General features: G+C 38.3%; 1 protein-coding gene across 1 annotated transcript in view; it reads right to left on the bottom strand.

The window, feature by feature from the left end:
• The window catches only part of C2CD5 (C2 calcium-dependent domain containing 5), a 71,105-nt gene that overhangs the window by 16,855 nt on the left and 31,981 nt on the right, over positions 1 to 22,269 (bottom strand). Inside the window, exons 13-19 of the mRNA XM_014959542.1 lie at positions 13,547 to 13,661; positions 11,309 to 11,404; positions 9,351 to 9,542; positions 6,276 to 6,462; positions 5,101 to 5,265; positions 4,634 to 4,774; positions 74 to 137 (exon numbers count right to left, since the gene is read on the bottom strand). Of these exons, the coding sequence (XP_014815028.1) occupies positions 74 to 137; positions 4,634 to 4,774; positions 5,101 to 5,265; positions 6,276 to 6,462; positions 9,351 to 9,542; positions 11,309 to 11,404; positions 13,547 to 13,661 (960 nt within the window). The remainder of the gene's footprint in view (positions 1 to 73; positions 138 to 4,633; positions 4,775 to 5,100; positions 5,266 to 6,275; positions 6,463 to 9,350; positions 9,543 to 11,308; positions 11,405 to 13,546; positions 13,662 to 22,269) is intronic.

Here is a 22,269-nt window from a genome sequence, read left to right as displayed (position 1 = left end):
TAAATAAAACCAGTTGTACTGTGTCATTTTGCAGCCTACAGTATAAATTAGAAAAATATGGTTTTAACTATACCAGAAGGTGGTGGAACATCTGTCAGTAAAGAATGCACATCTTCCATTGCATCTGTGTCATCAATCTAGAAAAAAGAATAATTGAGAAAAATCAGGTTGCTGTTCAGTCAGAAGTCTCAGAAAGATGTAAAAACTTTCTCATCAAGAGATCTGTATCTGGAAGCTAAGTTTAGATTTTAAAAAATTATTCCATCAACCAGACCTCTGAATCTTAACTACCAGCCTATGATATGCTTAACGCTTGAAAAATAGTTCCCCCAATTAAATTGTATTAAAAATAAAGCAACAGAACGCACAGAAACTGCAGTAGGTAAGACCAGAAGGATAAAAAAAGAGAATTTTTTGAACAGTTTAAGATGCTAAACAAGTTACAATTTTTTCCAGCTAAGGATCTTTGCTAGTAGAGCTCTCCTACGCTCTGCATTACACTGATGTGATCATTCTCTGCCTATTTCAACGACACATAAAAATCTTTCCAGTGCTTTAAAAACCCTGCTTTAGTACAAATAACAGAAAATCCAACAGGAATAGGTAAATTTGGAGGTTATTAGTTTTTTCTATCGAAATAACTTCAACTGCATCCAATCTTTAAAGGCCTTTGCTATGTTAGACCAGACTGAGAGGGTATCTGCCCTTCTAACTTCTCTAAGTATTTGTGTTGTGCCTCTAGGTTTGTTCTGCCTTACTTATCTACAAGAGATCCCAGTTCACCTCTAACTTCCAACATTTTCTTATCAAGTATTTTGGAAATCCTTTCTATTTTAACTCTGGCATTAAAGGGTTCTCCATTGGGTATTGTTTCTCCTTCTCAAGTTAAGGGGAGGAGTCCTTTTTTTTTTTTTTTCCCTCTCAAAAAAAAAAAAAATTACAGGCAGCCTTACCTCTCATAATTGCCTTTCCAGCATCTCTATTTCCTCATCACAGTGAATTTTTAAACTACTTTTTCTTATATATTTCCAGCGAACAATGATTTTACGCTTGACAGGTCGGAGCCAGGAGCTTCACTAAAGCTCCTGAAATATTGTTATGTTGTTTCTGATACCCAATTTCTTAACAAAGACCGCAGAAAGTGATTCCACACTTTATGTTTTTTACTGTTATTTTTCATTACTTGTCCAAAGGGCCTCTTGCAGTGTAAGTGTCTTTGGGTTGGGTTTTTTTTTGTGTGTGCCCTACACAACCCTCTGTTTTTTACAAAGGCATTTGACCCTTTTTTGCATTTATCAAAGTATTTTCTGATTGCCTCATCCATTTCAATACAGTGTCTCACAGAGCATCTATCATAACCTTTGTTTTGAGGATCCAATTCCAACCCTGTCAGTCTACACAGCTGATGATACAAAACCAAAAACCTCTTAAGACCAGCGGCAAAAAATACTTGATGAGAACTGTCCCCATTTGTTTTTCATGCAAGAGTTAACTAGCATCCAAGTTACTTCTAGGGACTTCCCAATTTACTTACTGAAGAGCAAAAACGGACTCAAATAGCAGAATCACACAGAATCACAGAATGACAAGGGTTTGGAAGGGACCTCTGGATATCATCTAGTCCAACTCCCCTGCCAGAGCAGGTTGCTCTAGAGCAGGTTGCACAGGATGGCATCCAGGCGGGTTTTGAAGCACCAACCAATCTCAATTTATTACACCAACCTCTCCCAACCTGTTTTCAAATGAACTGCTGTTACGGCACTCTATCATTCTCCTATCTACAACCTTTCTTCCAGATTGTTTTCTATGAAGATAGTGATTTGTGAAGAGTAACAAAGTCTTGAACATACCTTGGGCTGCAATACAGGCTCTAATTTAATTAAATTGCTTTTTTTTTCTTAGTCTAGGACAGGTATTTGTAATACCTGCATCTACAAGAAGATAAAAACTCTAGCCTTCTTTATTACTTGTCTCCTTTCTTTCAAAACCATACAATGTCAAAATCACATATTTGAATTTTAGTAAATAAAGAGGTAAATGAAATCTACGTTCTTTATTTGCAGGTGTTGTACTTGTTTCTAGTTGTAGCTGTAGAAAGAACTGGAAGGTATTCTCTGAAGCTGAAAATTCTTGAACTCTGAAAAGCAGCAGCTGAAACTTAGAAAAGCAAGTCTTCTTTTATGTGCTCTCTTGATACTTGTGGTTTTTTGAATGCTTTAGGTACTACCAGTTCTGGAAACTAGTAATTCTGAATATCCAACTATACCAATAAGAGTTTTGAAACTGGAATGTACAGGCTTTTTCTTTGCTAAATATAAAGCGTGATAACACAGAACCTCAATATTTATAAAAATATATCTGTTTTGGATCAGTCATGACTGCTACTTGAAGTAGGCAGAAGGCTATTTCTTAACAGCTCTTGGTTATTATTCTAGATATTGCTACAAGGGTATAGCAAAGTTATGTAGGGAAAAGATTAGGAAGGCCAAAGCCCAACTAGAACTCAACCTGGCTTTGGATGTTAAAAACAATAAAAAGAATTTCTATAAATATATTAATAGCAAGAAGAGGTCTCGGGAGAACCTCCATCCTCTACTGGATAAAGGAGGTAACATAGTGACCAAAGATGAGGAGAAGGCTGAAGTCCTAAATGCCTTCTTTGCCTCAGTCTTTAGCAGTAGGACAGGGGGTTCCCTAAATATCCAGACCCCTGAACTAGCAGGCAGGGGCGGGGAGCAGAGTGAAGCCCCTATAATTCAAAGGGAGGTGGTGATGGACCTGCTCCAACACCTAGATGTAAACAAGTCTATGGGACCAGATGAGATCCACCCGAGGGTACTGAGGGAGCTGGCAGAAGTGCTTGCGGAGCCACTCTCCATCATTTACCAGCAGTCCTGGCAAACTGGGGAGGTCCCGGCCGACTGGCGTCTGGCAAATGTGATGCCCATCCACAAGAAGGGCCGTAAGGATGATCCAGAGAACTACAGGCCTGTCAGCCTGACCTCGGTGCCTGGGAAGATCATGGAACAGATCATCCTGGGAGCCATCATGCGACGCATGAAGGACACCCATGCGATCTGGCCCAGCCAGCACGGGTTCACGAGGGGCAGGTCCTGCTTGACAAACCTGATCTCCTTCTATGACAAAGTGACCCGCTTGCTGGATGAAGGAAAGGCTGTGGATGTTGTTTATCTGGACTTCAGCAAAGCCTTTGATACAGTCTCCCACAGTATCCTCCTGGAGAAACTGGCTGCCCATGGCTTGGATGGGAATACCCTCTGCTGGGTTAAAAACTGGCTGGAGGGACGGACCCAGAGAGTGGTGGTGAATGGAGTTAAATCCAGCTGGCGTCCAGTCACGAGTGGTGTCCCACAGGGCTCAGTACTGGGGCCAATTCTCTTTAACATCTTTATCAATGATCTGGACGAGGGGATCGAGTGCACCCTCAGTAAGTTCGCAGACGACACCAAGCTGGGTGGCAGTGTTGATCTGCTGGAGGGTAGAGAGGCTCTGCAGAGAGATCTCGACAGGCTGGATCGATGGGCCGAGACCAACGGGATGAGGTTTAACAAGGCCAAGTGCCGGGTCCTGCACTTCGGTCACAACAACCCCAAGCAGCGCTACAGGCTGGGGGCAGAGTGGCTGGAGAGCTGCCTGGCAGAAAAGGACCTGGGGGTGTTGGTCGACTGTCGGCTGAACATGAGCCAGCAGTGTGCCCAGGTGGCCAAGAAGGCCAACAGCATCCTGGCCTGTATCAGGAACAGTGTGGCGAGTAGGGCCCGAGAGGTGATCGTCCCCCTGTACTCGGCACTGGTGAGGCCTCACCTCGAGTACTGTGTCCAGTTTTGGGCCCCCTACCACAAGAGGGACATTGAGGTCCTGGAGCGGGTCCAGAGAAGGGCAACGAAGCTGGTGAGGGGTCTGGAGAATAAGTCTTATGAGGAGAGGCTGAGGGAACTGGGGGTGTTCAGTCTGGGGAAGAGGAGACTGAGGGGAGACCTTATTGCTCTCTCCAACTCCCTGAAAGGAGGGTGTAGAGAGGTGGGGGTCGGTCTCTTCTCCCAAGTCACAGGCGACAGGACGAGAGGAAATGGCCTCAGGTTGTGCCAGGGGAGGTTCAGGCTGGATATTAGGAAATTTTTTTTCACTGAAAGGGTCATCAGCCATTGGAATGGGCTGCCCAGGGAGGTGGTTGAGGCACCATCCCTGGAGGTGTTCAAAAGACAGGTTGATGTAGTGCTGGGAGGTCTGGTTTAGTGATGATGCTCCTTGTTTGTTGTGGGGGTGTCTGTTTTTGTCAGAGTTAGGTTGACGGTTGGACAAGATGATCTTTAAGGTCCCTTCCAACCTAGAAGATTCTGTGATTCTGTGATACGATACATGTCCATGAATGGCAGGGCAATCTTTTCCCAGATATTGTCCCTAGGCATAATATAGCTATGCTTTAAGCAAACAGAATAAGAAAAAGAGACAAAGCAAAATCCAATACCTAACATTTTTTACTGGTACAAAATGGAAAAATTCATATACAATTTAAGAACGGTCTTTGGGGATGAATAAGAAAATTTTTCTCCATTTTTTTAATATATATTTGAGGAGAAGTATGAAAATGAGTACTGAAAATATTTATTACCTCCAAGACAAAAGCATCCTTTTTCCCATGTGAAAGGTCAAGCTCTGTAACTTCATCAGAGCTTTCTGATTGAGATCTTAGTAACCTGGAACGTTGTCTTGGCTCTGGAATGGGAGACCCAATGATTTCTTCAGGTAGCTCCTAAAAAGGATATAAAAATTAACAGTTATTCTATGTAGCTTAGAAATAATTTCATTTATAAACAATTTGTTAACAGTTCTAAGAATCAAAACATTCTAAAATAATTTTACTGAGAAATAAATCTAGATAAACACAAAATTATTTGGATATGTGGCTTAAGAGATCTGAAAATTCAAACAGGTTCCGAATAGATAGCGAAATTAAGCTGTATCTCTATTAAAACACAACTTATGTTCTGAATAATTCAGTCAATAAGAATTCATGGATATAGACATTGTGTGTTTGCTTGACTCAGAATGCTTTAAGAGTATAAAAGTTTCACTTACTGGAGGATTAATCTCATAAAGTTCCTTGTTTTTTGCTATTGTATCATTGATTTTCTTTTGCATGTGAGATATATGCTGCTCATAGGTGCCATCATTTGGAGTCTTCCCAGCGATCTGAATACCACCAGGTGTTGGCAAAGCTGCTAGATACACACCTGTTGCAGACTTTTAAAAAGTCATTAATAAAAATGACAATTACACAAGCATTTACTTCTAAGATTTTCATATAAAGCTTCCCAAAATGCCTATGCTATAATGGACAGCGTTGTGACACGCACATTACAGAATGATCTCTTCACATATCAAATGGATCTCTCTGTGCTGTTGACTTATAAAAAAAACACTATTCTTTTAATAAATTCTCTCCTTTTCACAGGTCTTTTCCACGGTGGAGCTCTTAACTTACCTAAAAGTTCCAAACAAAGTATCAATTAAAATCTCTCTCCTAGTCCATTTCGCACAGGCAAGCAATGGCTTCAAGGATTTAAAACTGTCACAAACTGTAAATGTAAATCCTATTTCTACTTGCAGAAAACAGATCACCAGTTCAGACAAAAGCACGTGCAAGCTAATCAGTGCTACCCAAGCAGCCTCTCTCACTGATGTAGGAAGGAGCCGCACACTTCACTGTTCTAACCCCCCATGACAGAATGAGGTTAGAAAATACTGTTAATGAGTATTTCTTCTCGAAGTCACCTGCAAGCTCTCATTTATTTCTTCAGTGCCAATAAAGAGGAGGCGACACACCATTCTCTTGTTGGCAACTAACCAAAAGATTTATTGAGAAACTTAATTGACCCTATTTGTCATAGAACTGTAATGCAACTCGGGGAACAGGGATCTCTTTGACAGGACCTTTAAAGAATACAATAATTTTTGTATAATTTATGCCACTAAACCATATAAAGTTTCTTTTCCTCTCACTCCCCTTCTAATAATCTTGTCCTCTAACAGTTCCAAGATTTTTGAATCTGTTTTTCTGCTGTTGAAAGACAGTCTGTCCTGATTTGTCAGCAATTTGACACCTCATCCATTCCTTTTCTCACTTCATTTATTCTTACAATGACATTTCAATATCTCTAGTTACTCTGAATTTCACAACACCTGTACGTCTTTCTGTCCTGAAAAAATACGGTTAAGAAAGCAAAAGAATCCAAGATTAAAACTGTACTTACTGCCAACCCCATTAGCATATTTTCACCCACAGTGATCTGAATTCTTAGCCCAAACAGAGCATTCATTCCTCTCAGCTTGAGTTTATTCATCAGTTGGGTGTGCACTTCATATTCCATAAATGGCAGGAGATTACTGATAGATGTCGCATTGGCTTCAGCTTGAGCTTTCTTCTTTAGACGGCACAACCTGAGAAAACAAAACAGTGCACGACATCAGCAGATAAACAGTTTTCATGGATTGTTGAAGACTGAACATCATCACAGAGTATTTTCTTTTTTTTCTTTTTTTTTTCTCATTGTATAACCCAATACAAACAGTTTCTTTTTATTGTATTTTAAAATCCTGTAAAATATTAAATTCCCGTCAGGAAGAGAAAGGCAAACTGAGACGTTAAGTCTCAGTAAGATAGATTTGATTTCCATTTTTAATAGGAAACTGCCTATTTATATTAACAATAAAAATGGGTAACATAAAAAGTAACCTTATAACACAGAACAATACCTAACCTTCAGCAACATTCAAAAAATACTCCCTATCAGAATAACAGAGCTATATTTATAAATCACTGAATGAAGTCATGTCGCCTTTCTTAAAACACGCGTAAGGGCTGCTATCAGACAGAAACAACCTAAATCACACGGGGGTTTTGTCATAAAAGTCTGACAGCACCAAATAAATATGCAATGTAGAAAATACTTCTTTATAAATTCCAGATAACCATCTACTACATGTTTGGCTAAACACACTACGGCTCCTATCATACAGCAGCCATTGTTAAAAATTTGCCCCGCTTACTTCTGTCAAAGCAAATGTTGAAGACAAACACAATTTCTTTGCTATTATTTGTTCAACACCTCCTCCCAAAAAGAGATTATTTCAACGGACAGTTACTGCAGCCCTTTTCAAGTGAGCCTCAGAACTGATGAGGTGCACTCTTCTAGATTGCTGCAACTGTAAAATAAAATGTCACCACTTTACAGAAACTCCTTGAGACTGCCTTCTCTGAAAATTCATATTTTCAGCTTTTCTTCTTGTAAGACCCCAAATGCAAACACCTATTTCTGTTGCTGCAAACCTCCTAAGCACTTCAGGTACAAACAGTTAGAACAGTTACTCGAGGCACACTTTGAAATAAAGAAAAAAAAAAAAAAAAAAAAAAAGAGTGCCTTCACAGCTCAAACATTTAACAAGACTACAAATACTTATCTTAAATAATAAAAGAAAGAGCATAGAAACCCCCGCTCTGACTATATTATGTTAGTCATATCCCACTCTTCAGACTTAGCCCCATCAGCTGAAATTCAAACCTCACACCAGTGTGGTGACTGCCTACTTCCACTCACAAATTTTCATTCAAAAAGAAGACGTGACAACTCTATGTTTCAGACGGATGAACAGGCAACACTTTCTTCTAAGGACCACATTTATTACATGATCAGAAAAACATAGTAATTCACCCAATTGTAACAAGTTGACCTCAAAATCTTTCTAACTATAGCTTCAGGTCTTTTCTGTTTTTCATTTTATTTAGGGGATGGTAATGTTTGAGGAACCATTCTAGACAAAATGGGACAACTGTAGGTGCTCCAGAGACAGATCAGGGACCACTGTGTGACACAAAGTCAGTCAATTTCCAGGATGGGACTGAACACAGAGTTTAATAATACGGAAAGGAGGGGCACAGAACACATCTCTAGAGTAGCTTCAGTAATTCTCTAGCAGCGGTCAGAGAATGATAATCATAGGATTATAAAAAAAAACCTCAGGTGAGAAGGGACTTCAGGAGGTCTCCAGTCCAAGCTCCTGTACAGACAAAGCAGGGTCAACTCTGAGCTTGGACCACAATACTTAGAGCTTTATCCAGTCAGATCTTGAAATGTCCCCCAAAGATGGAGAGCGCACAACCTTCTAAGGCAATCTGCTCCTGATTGTCTTCATGGGTAACTAAGGTTTCCCTTATATCCACTCCCAATCTCTTGCTACAACTTAGGCCCACCATCTCTCACTCTCCCACTGTGTAGCACTGTGAAGACTCTGGCTCCATATGCTCCATAATCTCCTTGTAAGCACTGGCAGGCTGCTGTTACATCCCCCTCAGTGCTTTTCTCCAGCTTCTCTTCAGAGGGCAGGTGCTCCTTACTCCCTTGGTGGCTCTCCACTGAACTTGCTCTAGTTTTCTGATGTCTCCCTTACTCTCAGAGAAGGATAAAACCTGACGGGTATCGGATTGGCTGGTCCCACTCGCTGGGTGTAACTGGTAAACTTGAAGAGAATGCAGTGCCTCATCCCTTCCACACCATTAAGATGTTCAACAGGGCAGGTCCCACTGCAGAGTCTATTGTATCTCATCCCTTCCACACCATTAAGATGTTCAACAGGGCAGGTCCCACTGCAGAGTCTATTGTATCTCATCCCTTCCACATCATTAAGATGTTCAACAGGGCAGGTCCCACCACAGAGTCTATTACACTTGTCATGGCCATCCAGGTAGGTTATGAATCATAAACCACTCCGCTCTCAGCCCAACCATCCAACCAGTTATTTATCCATGTAGTTGGCCACCCACACAGACTGTACAAAGCCAACCCTTCCTTCTTTCTCACTGTAAACTGCCTTATCCCCTTTCCAAACTCAAAGACCATAGCGTCAACTGGACATAGTCAACAATTCCACAGAAATGTTTAGTTGTGGACATTAGCACAGAATTAACACGACCGACTCAAACGGTTCATTGAGTTTCCAGTGCACCAGCTGTACCTAACCATGTTGGCAGACCCACACAGCAAGGTAAAGTGTGACACAGGCAGATAAAACACAGCAATTCCCATAGGATTAAAAAAAAAAAAAAAAGAAGAAAAAAAAAGATACAAACAAAAAAAAATTTAGGAAAATGGGTAAGCTGCCAGATGCCATGACACGTACCACAATGTTTGTACCCCTAATACACTGTCATTAACTCCTAGCAATTCAACATAAAAAGTAAAGGTTTGATGACTGGATTTTAGCAACAGGAATTCTTTCAAAGATCTCCAAAACTTCACTAAGAAAACATTTTGATATATATATATATATACCTGGCTTGAATAAGACATCCCTTCCCAATAACTATTGCCTCCACGGGAAGATCAATTGTGGTGAAAAGGACATCTGGAACTTTTTGCTTCCTGCAGTTGTAACAGTAAGTGAGGTGAGCAGGGAATGGCATGTTCAATTCATCATATGGTATATGGCAAAATCCACAGCCTGGTGGGGAAGCTTCTTCAATCCTAAAAATACATTATGGAGAACACACTTAAAACATCTGCAACTTATCAGCAATGATCAATACACACACATACATTTGAACACCTACAGGTACCTACTGAAATCATACACTGCAGCTGTACTCTGCTCCATTATACCAATGTGACAAGTACACATTTTATGAATTAGAATAAAATTAGGCTGCACAATACTAGCTAAAATGCTACAAATAAAACTTGCATTAAAACTCGTTATGCAGGGATCAAGAAAAAGTACATATAAATGACTAACGATTTCTATAAACCTAAACCATCACTGAGCTGGCTTTAGGCACTATGATGTCTAAATGTAGTCCATGGTACAGCGGTTGTACAGAGAATTTGCTCTACCAAATACAATGAAAAGTCTCTTTTACATGGATTGTGTCCAAAAACCTACACAAACTTAACGAGCAGACCATAAACAACAAACCAACCATCCTATTGGAAGCAACACAATACATATTAACATTGTCAGAAGAATGGCAAGATTATTCCTAAGATAAGGTATTAGGTAATTCACTTTAGAACACTTAGTCCAACTCCCCCAAAAGAAATACCCAGAAATGACCCCTATAGAAATACAAACAAGGAAAGCATAGACTAACTGCATCACTTCAAATTTATTCTGTTTCACATAAACAATTCTTCTCAGTTAATTCTGAAGAGATGCTTAAGCAAATCTGACAGATTTGGAACATCATTTATCATAGATTTTGGCATATATATTTGTCAGAAAATACATGGGCTTTGTCTGTTTAATTGTTTCACCTTCCTTTGGCATTTCTAATCTATGACAAGACTCTTAGTAGCACCAAAAATCATATTTTGATAAAAATGCAATTTTCTTCATACTATGAACATGACATTTCTTTCTCTCCATCATATAGTGAGTATGGAAAACAGGTAATTTTTTTCTGGCTACAGCTTTCAAAAGTCTATCTACACAGGAAGATAATGGCCTCCTGCTAAGAAAGTAAAAGAGTAATAAATAACACTATGCTGGCAGGGTTACTATGGAAAAAGTAATGCAAGCGCTAAGGTGCAACAAATCGTCTTCCTTATGACTACAATAATCCCTTGAAATATTTGATGACTACCCCAACAAACACATAATTAGATTAACTAATGCATATTGGTAATTTATTTTTTCCCAACAATAACTGTTTGTCACTACTCATTCTGCAGATTTTACTTGCAAGAGCAGAAACAAAGGGCAAGTTCATGTTTTTCCTCCAGTTTCACGACTTTGTTCATAAACATCAAGGAAAACATACATCTTTTGTAAAAATCTGGCATCATCTTCATTTTACCACCAAGCTTTTTTACCTCCCATCCAGCTCTTAAATAGTATATAGAGAGCATATATGCACATATCATAGCCACAGCAGTGTTTGGCTTATGTAATTTATCATACATCTCTCATTTTTTATAGTGTGATATAAAGTTAAGGAAGATACCTGAAGAGTGGCAAAGAAAAAAGAACTGAGTTATGGTCTGTGGTTAGTAGTCAAATGTGTTACCTTATTCAGACTGTTAGAAATAAAAACAGAATATCTAATTTGGTGCAGAGTTCCATTACTCCTGTTGTTGTTGTTGTTAGTGAAAAGCAGTAAAGTGGTTGGTCCCGCATCCTGCACTGTAACACTGTAACCTACCCTAATAGAGAAGAACTATCTTGGCTCTGAGGAAAAAAATCAACCTCTCCCTTCTCTGACCCTATGGAAAAGAAGCCAGGCTGCCAAGACAACCTTTGTTCCAAACAGCCTTCCATGGTGCCATCCTGAAGAAACCTAGGGTTCAGTACAGCTGCTGTGCCAGACGCGGACAAAATACAGACCTCTTCACTATAAGAGAAAAGAATTACAACAAAGTGAATTCCTACTACTTAGCATTACTTTTATTTAAAACTATTAGATTAAAAAAGCTGGTACAAAAAAGTCTCAACGAATTCAATACAACTACTAATTTTGGGCATTTGTGCAATTTTATCTATTAAATCTCACAAGAGATGCAGGAGTATCGAACAGAAAGACTAAAGAGCTTTGCCCCATGTCATAAATAATATGCTATCACATCACAAAGACTAACAAGTGTGTTTTTCAATGCAAAGAAATCCAGCCAACCAAGAAAAGCAAAGAAACGTTAAAAAACAAGTTATAATTGTTTACCAATGTAAAATGGAAGTTGAGAGCCTCATCATCTTATAAACATTCACTTTCAGAATGAAGTTACAATACAACACTGACAAGGGTGCTTCTTGGAGGATAAAAAGTAGCAAAACAGTAAAATTTGGCTATGAACAACTACAATAATGGTACATACAGCATGTAAAGTTCATCACTTAGCAGAGTTAAAGCTCTCAGAGTTAAAGATCACGGAGCTTTTAATATTTCTGAAATTATGAAACAAATCTCTAACATTCAGTACTTAAAATACTATATTGGAAAACGTGGAGAAAAGCTTTTCTGCATTTTCCAGAATGATACACGTGCTTTTTTTATTTGTTATTTCTCTTTCCAGAATAATTTTTCTTATGTAACACGTCTGGCAGACCAGTACTTCCAGAGAGAGCCTTGCTCTTTAAGCACAGAATAAAGCTGAGCTGGCAAGTGAGCGTGGGAATGCTAATAAACTATTTTATCAATGATCAATTACTAGCACAGCAAATTCCTTCAGAAAAATGCAAGTGTGAAATAACCCAATAACTGACTGCCTATTTATACTTTGTAAATTCTTTTCCCCATAGTTAGGTCAATATATTTGGTGGTGGTTTTTCATTTTTTTTTCACCTGTAGTGAAGCAAATAATGGGACGGAGCAACAGATGTGATATAATCAATGCTGTGGCTTTCAAACTGATTATTTCTGGTTATCTTATACTTTACCAACAGATGGTGTGTACTCATCAAAGCACTGTGTAACTCTGTATTTCCTCCTTCAACTTCTACTTGCAAAATAAAATGAAGCTTCATTTTCCAACTTCCCTCTTTAAAAAAGTGTTTTTTCTTTAAAGTATTTAAGCAAAATCAACTTGACAGAAAAGAAGTTCAGATGTTTGAGTTTGCTTCAGCCACTTTCCTAAAGCAATCCAAACCAGAGTACTTTTCTGTTTGGTATCAATGAGACATACTAAGCCCCAGGAGGGCTTCTTCATAGATTACCTTCTGGAGCTAAAGAAGGACACAAACTTTCCTGGGCCAGAAAGAGAGAAGGATGAGTAATTAGATGAATCCCAAATATTCCTCCCAATCTCCAAGCCTCTCATGAAGTTTGTTATTAAGCCACCAAAATACACAAGATGGGAATTCTCTTAGTCAAAGGGAATACAGTAAGACACAGGAGTTTTGGCCTGAATAGAATGCAGATCTGGGGAATTTAACCTCAGAAAGACCACTGCAGAGCTGCAGTTTAGTATGTTAAATACTACTGTAGGACTGAAAGATAAAAATAATGACCCACATTTTCCAGAAAGCAATACAGGAGTTTTACACCTAAACTATTCTATATCTATGAAGCAGCATATTCTCCTTTAACTTATAATTAATACATTCCTAGTACAGAATTTAGTGCCTTAAGTTTGAAGTTTACCATTTAAGTACTGGTCTGCCAGTTGTTACCCAATATAAAAACTAAAGTACATCTACTTTTAGGAAATCTTAATATTTAGGTTGACTAGATTTAGAAAAATTCATAGATAAAGTAATATTATTACAACAAAAGCAAATGCATAGGTTTAAATCTATTTTAAAAAATAAAAATTGCAATATTCATTAGAAAAAACTTAAAACCCAATAAAAACGCAAACCAAAAGATACTAAACAAAAGCACAGTACTAACATCTTAGAAAGTTACTTTAACAAACTCTCTGAAGGAGGTATACTAGACAGTACTAACAATTGTGTTGAAATAGTTACTAATTTTTAATCCACTGAAGATGAAATAAATTTTCTGTGGCATTTTGAAAATCAAATCATCATCGTGATTTACCAAATGCTAGTTGATTCACTGTAGCCCACTACAGCATGACAACCCAATGCCTTGGCATGGGATTTTATTTCTTGTCTGATTTCTGCCCACCATGCATCTCGTGTCTCTGGTTCATCTGAAAGACAAAGTATAAATCAGTTCACTATTCTGCACTACGCCAACATAAAGCTTCATGCAATTATTCTGAAAAGTCGAATTTTTCATATTCGAGTGTTTTGTTGTATCTGGACACTTTTTATTTCCTAGCTATCACACTTCAAGCAAACACTACTGGGGCTTTTTAATTAATTTTCTTGTTTATCACCCATGCGAGCAGGTTCTGACAGATTACTGCGTTCTTGTTGTTGTCCATATGACAGATAATGATACCAAAACACTGTGGATGCTGTTCCAGGCTCTACCTACTTGAAGCCCATACTGTCCATTTCCAACAACATGAGAGCAGCATGGAACCTGCAGCAAAGCATCCCATATCATCTGCAATATTGAAAAACTACTAGTAGTAATGAAGTAGTAATGAAGCAGTATCTGTAGTAAGAAAGTAACATTTTACTTTGGTATACGCTTGACAATTTGAAATAACCTCAACAGTTTTTCCTACTGCAAGCAGTTTTCTCTGTTAACCAGATTTTTAAAAATCCTTGTTCAAAACTGTATCACTAATCAAACGCACAGCTCTGTGGTCCTTTCACAACTTCTGCCTTTGAGAAGCCGTATTTAAACTACTTCTAGATTAACAACATTTAGAAGTACAAGATATATGTTGACTATGTATGTGTTGATGCTTTTTTTGCTACAGTACCCTGGCAACTGCAGCTTTTTCCTCCCCCCAGATAGATTCAAATTACCTTTAGTGTTTTTGAGGTTATATGTAAAAATGTATCCTACCTGCTTTTCTTGAATACTACATTAAAAACGCAAAAAAGAGCACTACTAGAATAAGTTTATGCAATTCATTTAACTGTTAAGCAATTAGTTTCCCAAAACTAAAGCTTGTCTCACAAGCTTTTTACATATCAAGACAAATATTGTTGTTTACAATTAGTTTGTCAACTGCTGCTTCTTTCAAAATGGCTTACCTGTACCAATGACCTTAGTTGAAAACTACATTAATTGTTGATACATAAAATAAGAAGAAAAACAATAACAAACAATAGGCACTCGGATGCTATAAAGCGTTCTGTCTAGATAGATTCTTACACAATTTTCCTGAAATCAACTGAACTTTGCACAGATAAAAACTTCCAGCCGTTGAGATTTCCTTGCTGAATGGTAATTTAAAATAGCGATGTCCAAACCTAAGACCCATTTGGAACCAATTTTGTACTATCAGGAATATTTATAAATATAGTGTATGATAATTACATCATACACTAGATTCTCTGACAACATGACAAACAAAAATGACAGATGCAGATATACACATATTTTGAAATTTACTAAAACAAAAATATTGTACAGCAAGATGTATTCATTCATGAATTTACCTCAACTCTTTGTTTAGAACTAGGCTTTCAGCTTTCTAAAATAAACTGATGACCCTTTCCTAATTAAAAAAATGAGCACAAAGGTATGTATATCCAACTATACCTAAACTTCAGATGCTAATGCTTGTGTAACTCATAGCAGCCTTGGAGGTCCAGACTGAAGTTTATCCAACCTTTGCTTTAAGAAATTAACACTGAACAGAGAAAAAAAAAATAACCCTACAGTGATAGTTCTTAGGAGAGTTTTCCACAATCAAGACAAAAATCTATATATTAAGACACAAAACCGACTAAGGATTTTCATGAGCTGTATCCATCGTGGTCCATCATGCCTGAGTTCACCTTCAGGGGGTTTCAATGAGGCACAGCAATTTGACAGCGACAACAGTTTAAGCACTTTCACTGACTGGGCAAATCAAAAGCTTGAGGTGATCCACAGTAATCCTGACTCAGCTGGTGGAGTTACCTGCTGGCAAGGTCTCCCACTTTTCAGCTTTCAAGAGCTGAGAATGATGGAGAAATAAGCCATAGGGCTGCTGACTCAGCTGGTGGAGTTACCTGCTAGCAAGGTCTCCCACTTTTCAGCTTTCAAGAGCTGAGAATGATGGAGAAATAAGCCATAGGTCTGGAGCTCCCAGGCTGAGCCATGAGACCCACTGGCAGTAGGCACACAGGGAAGAGGGAGGTGAAATGTCTTCTCCTTTGCATATACATCTCTGACCAGAGGCTGCCATGGCTGCCACCACTGAAGGAGGTGAAAGGAGCAACTTTGGAAATCCATTTTAAGGCAAAAAGCAACAACATCTGACAAAATACAGAGCTGCGTGGGAGATGAGACCACCAGCACCTTCAGTGAATGTTAGCACTAAACACTTCACGGTGGAAGGGACAGGGATCTTTGGGAGCAATTCCTCCTTCCCCAGGCAATCCTGGACAAAAAGATTGCTTATCAATGGGTGTTTTTCTCTATAACAGGGAAGTGTAAGTAGTAGGAAAAATGGTTCACTGACTATGCAGAACAATTCTTCCCCAATTAGACTTGATCACAGACAGCTGGCTATAAATAAATGACTGATCAGCCACACAGATTTTTGCACTTCACAGAAAAATGCCTGCAAAGGAGAAGTAACCTTTTTCTAGACATAAGCAAAGATTAAAAAAAAAAGCCAATTTTTCTAAATAACCACTTTTCACACCCTTCGGTACTATTTGGCAAAACCTGCTCCTACTTGTCACCAATGACCTTTCTATGACAAAAAGCGCAAGAAAATGTGAAGTCGTGACAAAGGAGATGAAAGTGAGCAACAGGTGAAGTGACTGGGGATGGACGGGGAAAGTGCTGTGGAATCAAGACTACAAATAAGAAGAAGATGACACTGAAAAGGTATGTAGCCACAGTAAAAACTGAAATAGAATGGGATCTTGAAAGGGAACAGATATGCTTAAGGGAACAGAAAAGGTAGAAATAGTGACGGGTCCCAAACTGTATGCAAACGTTTAACTTGCCTCCACAGGAATTTATTGTTTAAATTTGAGTTTAGGAACAAGTTGGTAAGAGAGTTAAGACAATTTTCTCCCCTAACTTATCTACAAGAAAGCCTTATCATAAGGGAAAGCAGACATTATTGTAAGGTTACATCACTATGTCTTACTAAAGCAACATTTAACCCTTTACTCTGAAAATCTGCTCAACGTCAGAATAAACAAAACCATTAACTAGAGTAATATAAGGGATCATTTTCATTCTTATTAGAGATAAGAACAATTTTCCAGCCATTGTCTTCAGTGTTAACAGGATCAGGCCCAGTATCTTTCAAAAAATCAAAAAAAAAACTTATTGCACAAGTTCAAAAATTTCTATACGAGTCATGCATAAACAAGTGTTTGTAAAGAAGACTGGGTCCTCTGCTTATGACAATTAATTGAGTATTTTTTCTTCCAGAAAGAGGCCAAAAATACGAAGCAGTATCTTTATATATAAATACTGTACATTCACAGTTTACATGAACTTACCTTTGCATATTAAAACACAAAATGATTGTCTACAATTAAAATCAAACACCATGACATTGCAATAAGAAATTGATACAAAACACTGAATGCAGTGCAATGTGTAGCATTCATATTCTTCTGACAAAGATTTTCACAAGCAGCCTTTTTTTGACACATGAGCCACACAATTTCACACGGGGATGCCATTGGAGCATTTACAAGTTTAGTAAAGCTAAGGATTTACATAAACAATTAGAGGAGTTAGGGAAGCAGGATGGCATGTGTCCAGTACACTCCGTAAGAGTGTCTGTTGTTGGTTTTTTTTTTTTTTGCTAAGGCAAAAGCTTAAGAACTAAGGGTTTGCAAAGCAGATTCAGCAGACAGTAGCCAGAAACGGTGGGTATTTTGGCGCATGCTTGGATCAGGTGACAGTACAGACTGAAAACTATGGCAGCTCACTGAAATGGTTACAGAAAGTAATGGCCCTGGATTCTAGGTGGAAGCAAAAAGGCAAGCATACATAGCACTCAATCACAAGCTTGTCTAGCAAATCTACTGAGTAGTTTATAGCAAGGTTTGTCTACAACTTTAAGCACAAAAGTTTGCAAAAATTATACTGCTATTGTGAGCCCTTTATTGGAAACCAAAGGCTGAATATTAAAGCTACTTTTATCCATGTTTCAAAATTGGCAGGATATTTAGAACAAAGTGGAAGCAAAGCACACTTTTTCTAGAGTTGAGGACTTGAGAAACAATGTCAACAGTACAGTATTCTATAAAAATCGTGCCAACTCAGACCTCCTCCAATTGAAACTTTCCAAACTATTTTATTCAACAGCTTTAGAAGATACAAACAGCTCCGTTATTTATTTTGTGCCCTAAACGTTGTTGGAGTCAGAACTTCCATCCCCCACCAATTCACCTATCTTTCAAAATATGAGATTGACTTCTATGAGGCTGTTTTGTCAACAGGACAACATCCTGTCCACGTCTTTCACCTGGAGATAATCCTGGACACTATCAATACCTTCTGATTCATAAGAAGCAACACCTTCCCAAAGTTACTTGCTAGAGATTCGCTTGTACAGGATCTTCCAAGGTTTAGCCAGACTCTGCATTGTGATAGGACCACACAGGTTTTTAAAAATTGAAGAAAAATTAAGAAGAATGCTCTCTTCATTACACAGATCATACTCAGGAGTTACTGTACTAAAGCTGAATCTCTAGGCACCTTGAGACAATTACTCTGAAGTAGAAACTGTACGATTCATTTCAACCTATTTTAATATTGTATAATTTCATAATTAGTTTATATCTTAATGTTTTGAAATGAGAAGGACAATAATACTATTAAAGTTCTCACAATTTACAAATAACTCAAATGAGAAGGACAATAATACTATTAAAGTTTTCACAATTTACAAATAACTCACTGTTCTATTGTCTCAAAAATGGCAACGGAGACACCAATAATATTCTCCCAAATTCAATCTTTGCCTAGTGAAAGACTCAGAGTCGCTATCACACGTTCCTTATCACCTTACTCTTCTATCTTCTTTATTAACACCTATTAATCAGCTTATACAGAAAAAAGGGTGGGATTTTTTGGTAGGTTTGTTTGGTCCAGTTTTTTTATGGGTTTCGTTTTTTGTTTGTTTGTTTGTTTGGGTTTTTTTTTTAAGAAACAACTTTGTTAGGTTTACAAGCACCCTTCCCTGGACCTTGAAGTTTAAATTAATCCTCTCTGGTTATCCCCAAAAAATTGAAGTTTCCTATCACCTTTCTAAAATATTTAACAATTAAATAAATGTACAAAAAGCCAAATCCTCTTAGCTGTAAAGTTTAAACACAAAACTCGGGCAAATAACTAAACCTACAACAGACCAACCCAAAATGTCAAAAGATTTTTTCAAGCCACTCCATCCTTTTCTAAAAATAACTCCTTCTATTAATCTTTAAGACTAAAAGATGTGGAAATGATAACTTTGCTTATGACACGGAAACTGAAGAAGGTAGATTATTGGGATTTATCAAATGAAAACTAAGATACACTAAACCAGGAGAAAACAGTGCAACCACACAACCAAAGAGAACAGGTACACTTAGTCCTACAAAGCTTAAAATACAGACAAAACATCCAGCCTGAAGAACAGTACTGAATCAGTGCTCTTCTGCCCGATGAGGTCAGAGAGCACGTATCTCACTTCTCAAACCCACATTGAATGAGCAAAAAAGCTTGGATGTTGAAGAAATCCTTCAATTACTAAAGAAACCATTTTAAGGACATTCAGGATTAAAATTACATCCAGCTTTCATGCATTTACAGGATGAGATTATTTCAGCTGGCTGATTGAACACAAACCCATTCATTTGCAGGGCTACTTTTCTCTTGGGTCCCTCAGCCCAAATCACTACATGCCCACGACATGACTGCAAGAGCACGTGGCAGAAATCATACAGAAAACAGCATCATTCCTTTCAGTCCCAGCTCACAACTGAGGAGTGATACTTCTAATACCAAGATACACCCCAAAAAGGAGAAGCAGCAAAGTTCTCCGCTTAGTAACATTCCCATCAAAACTCCTGAAGTCTTTTCATATATTCTGAATTCCATGAAAAAAAAAAAAAAACCAAAACAAAACACCTTACATCACTGCTAGCAAACTAGAGAATACCCTGTTTTTTCTTAAATACTAAAATAGCTTTTCCTAAATACTCCAGAGCTTCTGTATCTCTAACACAGGTGAATATATTTGTAGCTTAGACAGAAATATATGGAATTATACTTCCATTAAGGAATTTTAAAATGAATCAGGAGATGTTTTCACCTACCTCACCCCTAAAAGGGAATTATAAAAATCTTACTTCAAAGGTTTGCTTTGGGAACCCTACTTTAACTTCCAATCAGCTAACTCTCTCAGCCATACATTCCTGAACAACTTGATATTCTCAACATCCCCAACAGCAAGCCTGGAGATGTCTCCCTGCAGTTATTCCTCATTTCAAGTAAATATTCCTTGGAACAATGTAAATGCTCGGATACCTAAGATTAGCATCTTGTAAGCCTTATGACTGACATCACTACACACGAGTATTTTATACAGTCCACTGCGACATAACATCTGTGACCTAAACTAATTCAACCTTGTAAAGCTAAACAGAATGTCCCAGATCAAAAAAAAAAAAAAAAAAAAAAGAGTAACTACTTGGATTTTCACACTGGAAAAAGTAAACCTCCACTGTTCTACGCTTTGTCTCAGTCACACATTACAAGTTATGTATGTAATTGATCTTAGGAACAATGGGAGAATCACTTTGACAGACTACAGCATAATTTAGCCTTTTCTAAATATTAAAAATAATCTTTGAGGCAACAGTTTTCCATAAACTGGTTCAACAAAATCTGCTGCAAATACCACCAAGCATTAACTACCCAGCCATAACAGTAATACATCCTGTAACTTTTGCTTTTACTCATAGATGAAGGTCTGATAGGAACAACACCAGGAGCAAAAAAGTACCATCTTTAAAAAAAATAATAATAGTAACCCTGCGATAATATCAAAACTGCCGTAATAATTTAATTTATAGCTAACGGAAACCACCATGTAATACAATAAAAAACTAAACTAAAATCAAAAGATACAGCATTTGAACACAAAAAAAAAATGCTCAGTGTTCATAGATGTACATATTTAAAAAAAACCTACTAAGATAACACTTAAAAAATAAAGGTTTAAACTTTACTATACTTCCTTAGAATTATAAAAGTTCAGAAGTACTGCCCAGACACAACAAAATGTTAAATATTGGTAACTGATTTTCCTCTGGAAAATCTGTGTTCCAGGCCTAAATATGTAACTTTGTCACTCCAGCTTTTAGCTATTATTTCAATCATTCCTCCTATAATGGTGATGTTCTCACAGCTGTGCATAAGATTCCTCTAATCATAAGATGAGGACACTAAAGGAGATGTAGGAACCTGTTTTCATTCATTACAATAGCACCCTATTACAGAAACAAGGGCAAGGTTTGCCACTCTGAAGAGCTGCTAGGTAATAAAGAAACTACTTATTCTATCTTGTATCTCTCTGTTGCTTTCTCACCTTGGCACAATAAATACAACCTATTTTGAAACATAAGCAATCTTCAAAGGACATCTTCAAATAACAGCAACAAAGGGGCTATCACGCAAAGCTGGAGAAGTGATGCTGGAACAAGGCAGGTTGTCTTAAACCACGTTTTATTTACTTTATAACTAGTGTCACTAAATGAACTGCAAGTACGATTTAAAGCTTTAAACAAGCCACCCTAGCTGGAACCTTAAAACAAGCAACAGTAATACCAATTTATCTAACGCAGTCCTTGAAAGAAACAACAGAATTTTAACCACAAAAAAAAGAATATTCTCCCTCAGTACAGACAGCCAGATGCTCACAGACAAGACTGCAGCTTTCTCAGGGACTGCCACGCAGACTATCTGCCTCGCTGCACCCCTGCAGCCATGGGATGGCATTATCCTCAGGCTTTTACTCCTTACACCCACACAACCTCTGCATTCATTATTTTTATGCACTCAGAATCACAGAATCACAGAATTGTAGTGGTTGGAAGGGACCTCAGAGATCATCGAGTCCAACCACAAAAAAAAAACAACCAACCAACCAAACAAACAAAAAAAAACCAGTACCCACCACCTAAACACACAACAACAACCACCAAACCAAAAACCATCACCCACCCACACAGCACCCCACCACAAACCAGTAATCTTGGGCACTAGAGCATGCCCTGAAGAGCCATGTCTACACGTTTCTTAAATACCTCCAGGGATGGTGACTCCACCACCTCCCTGGGCAGCCCATTCCAATGCTGGATAACCCTTTCAGTAAAGAAATGTTTCCTAATATCCAACCTGAACTTCCCCTGGCGCAACTTGAAGCCATTACTCCTTGTCCTGACATCTGTAACTTGGGAGAAGAGACCGACCCCCGTCTCTCTACAGCCTCCTTTCAGGTACTTGTACAGAGCGATAAGGTCTCCCCTCAGTCTCCTCTTCCCCAGACTGAACAACCCCAGCTCCCTCAGCCTCTCCTCGTAAGACTTGTGCTCCAGACCCCTCACCAGCTTCGTTGCCCTTCTCTGGACCCGCTCCAGCACCTCAATGTCCCTCTTGTGGTAGGGGGCCCAAAACTGGACACAGTACTCGAGGTGGGGTCTCACCAGTGCCCAGTACAGGGGGAC

Source organism: Calidris pugnax, unplaced genomic scaffold (assembly GCF_001431845.1).
Source record: "Calidris pugnax isolate Ruff unplaced genomic scaffold, ASM143184v1 scaffold316, whole genome shotgun sequence".
Lineage (NCBI taxonomy): Eukaryota > Metazoa > Chordata > Aves > Charadriiformes > Scolopacidae > Calidris > Calidris pugnax.
This window is presented reverse-complemented; position numbering and strand designations above follow the sequence as displayed.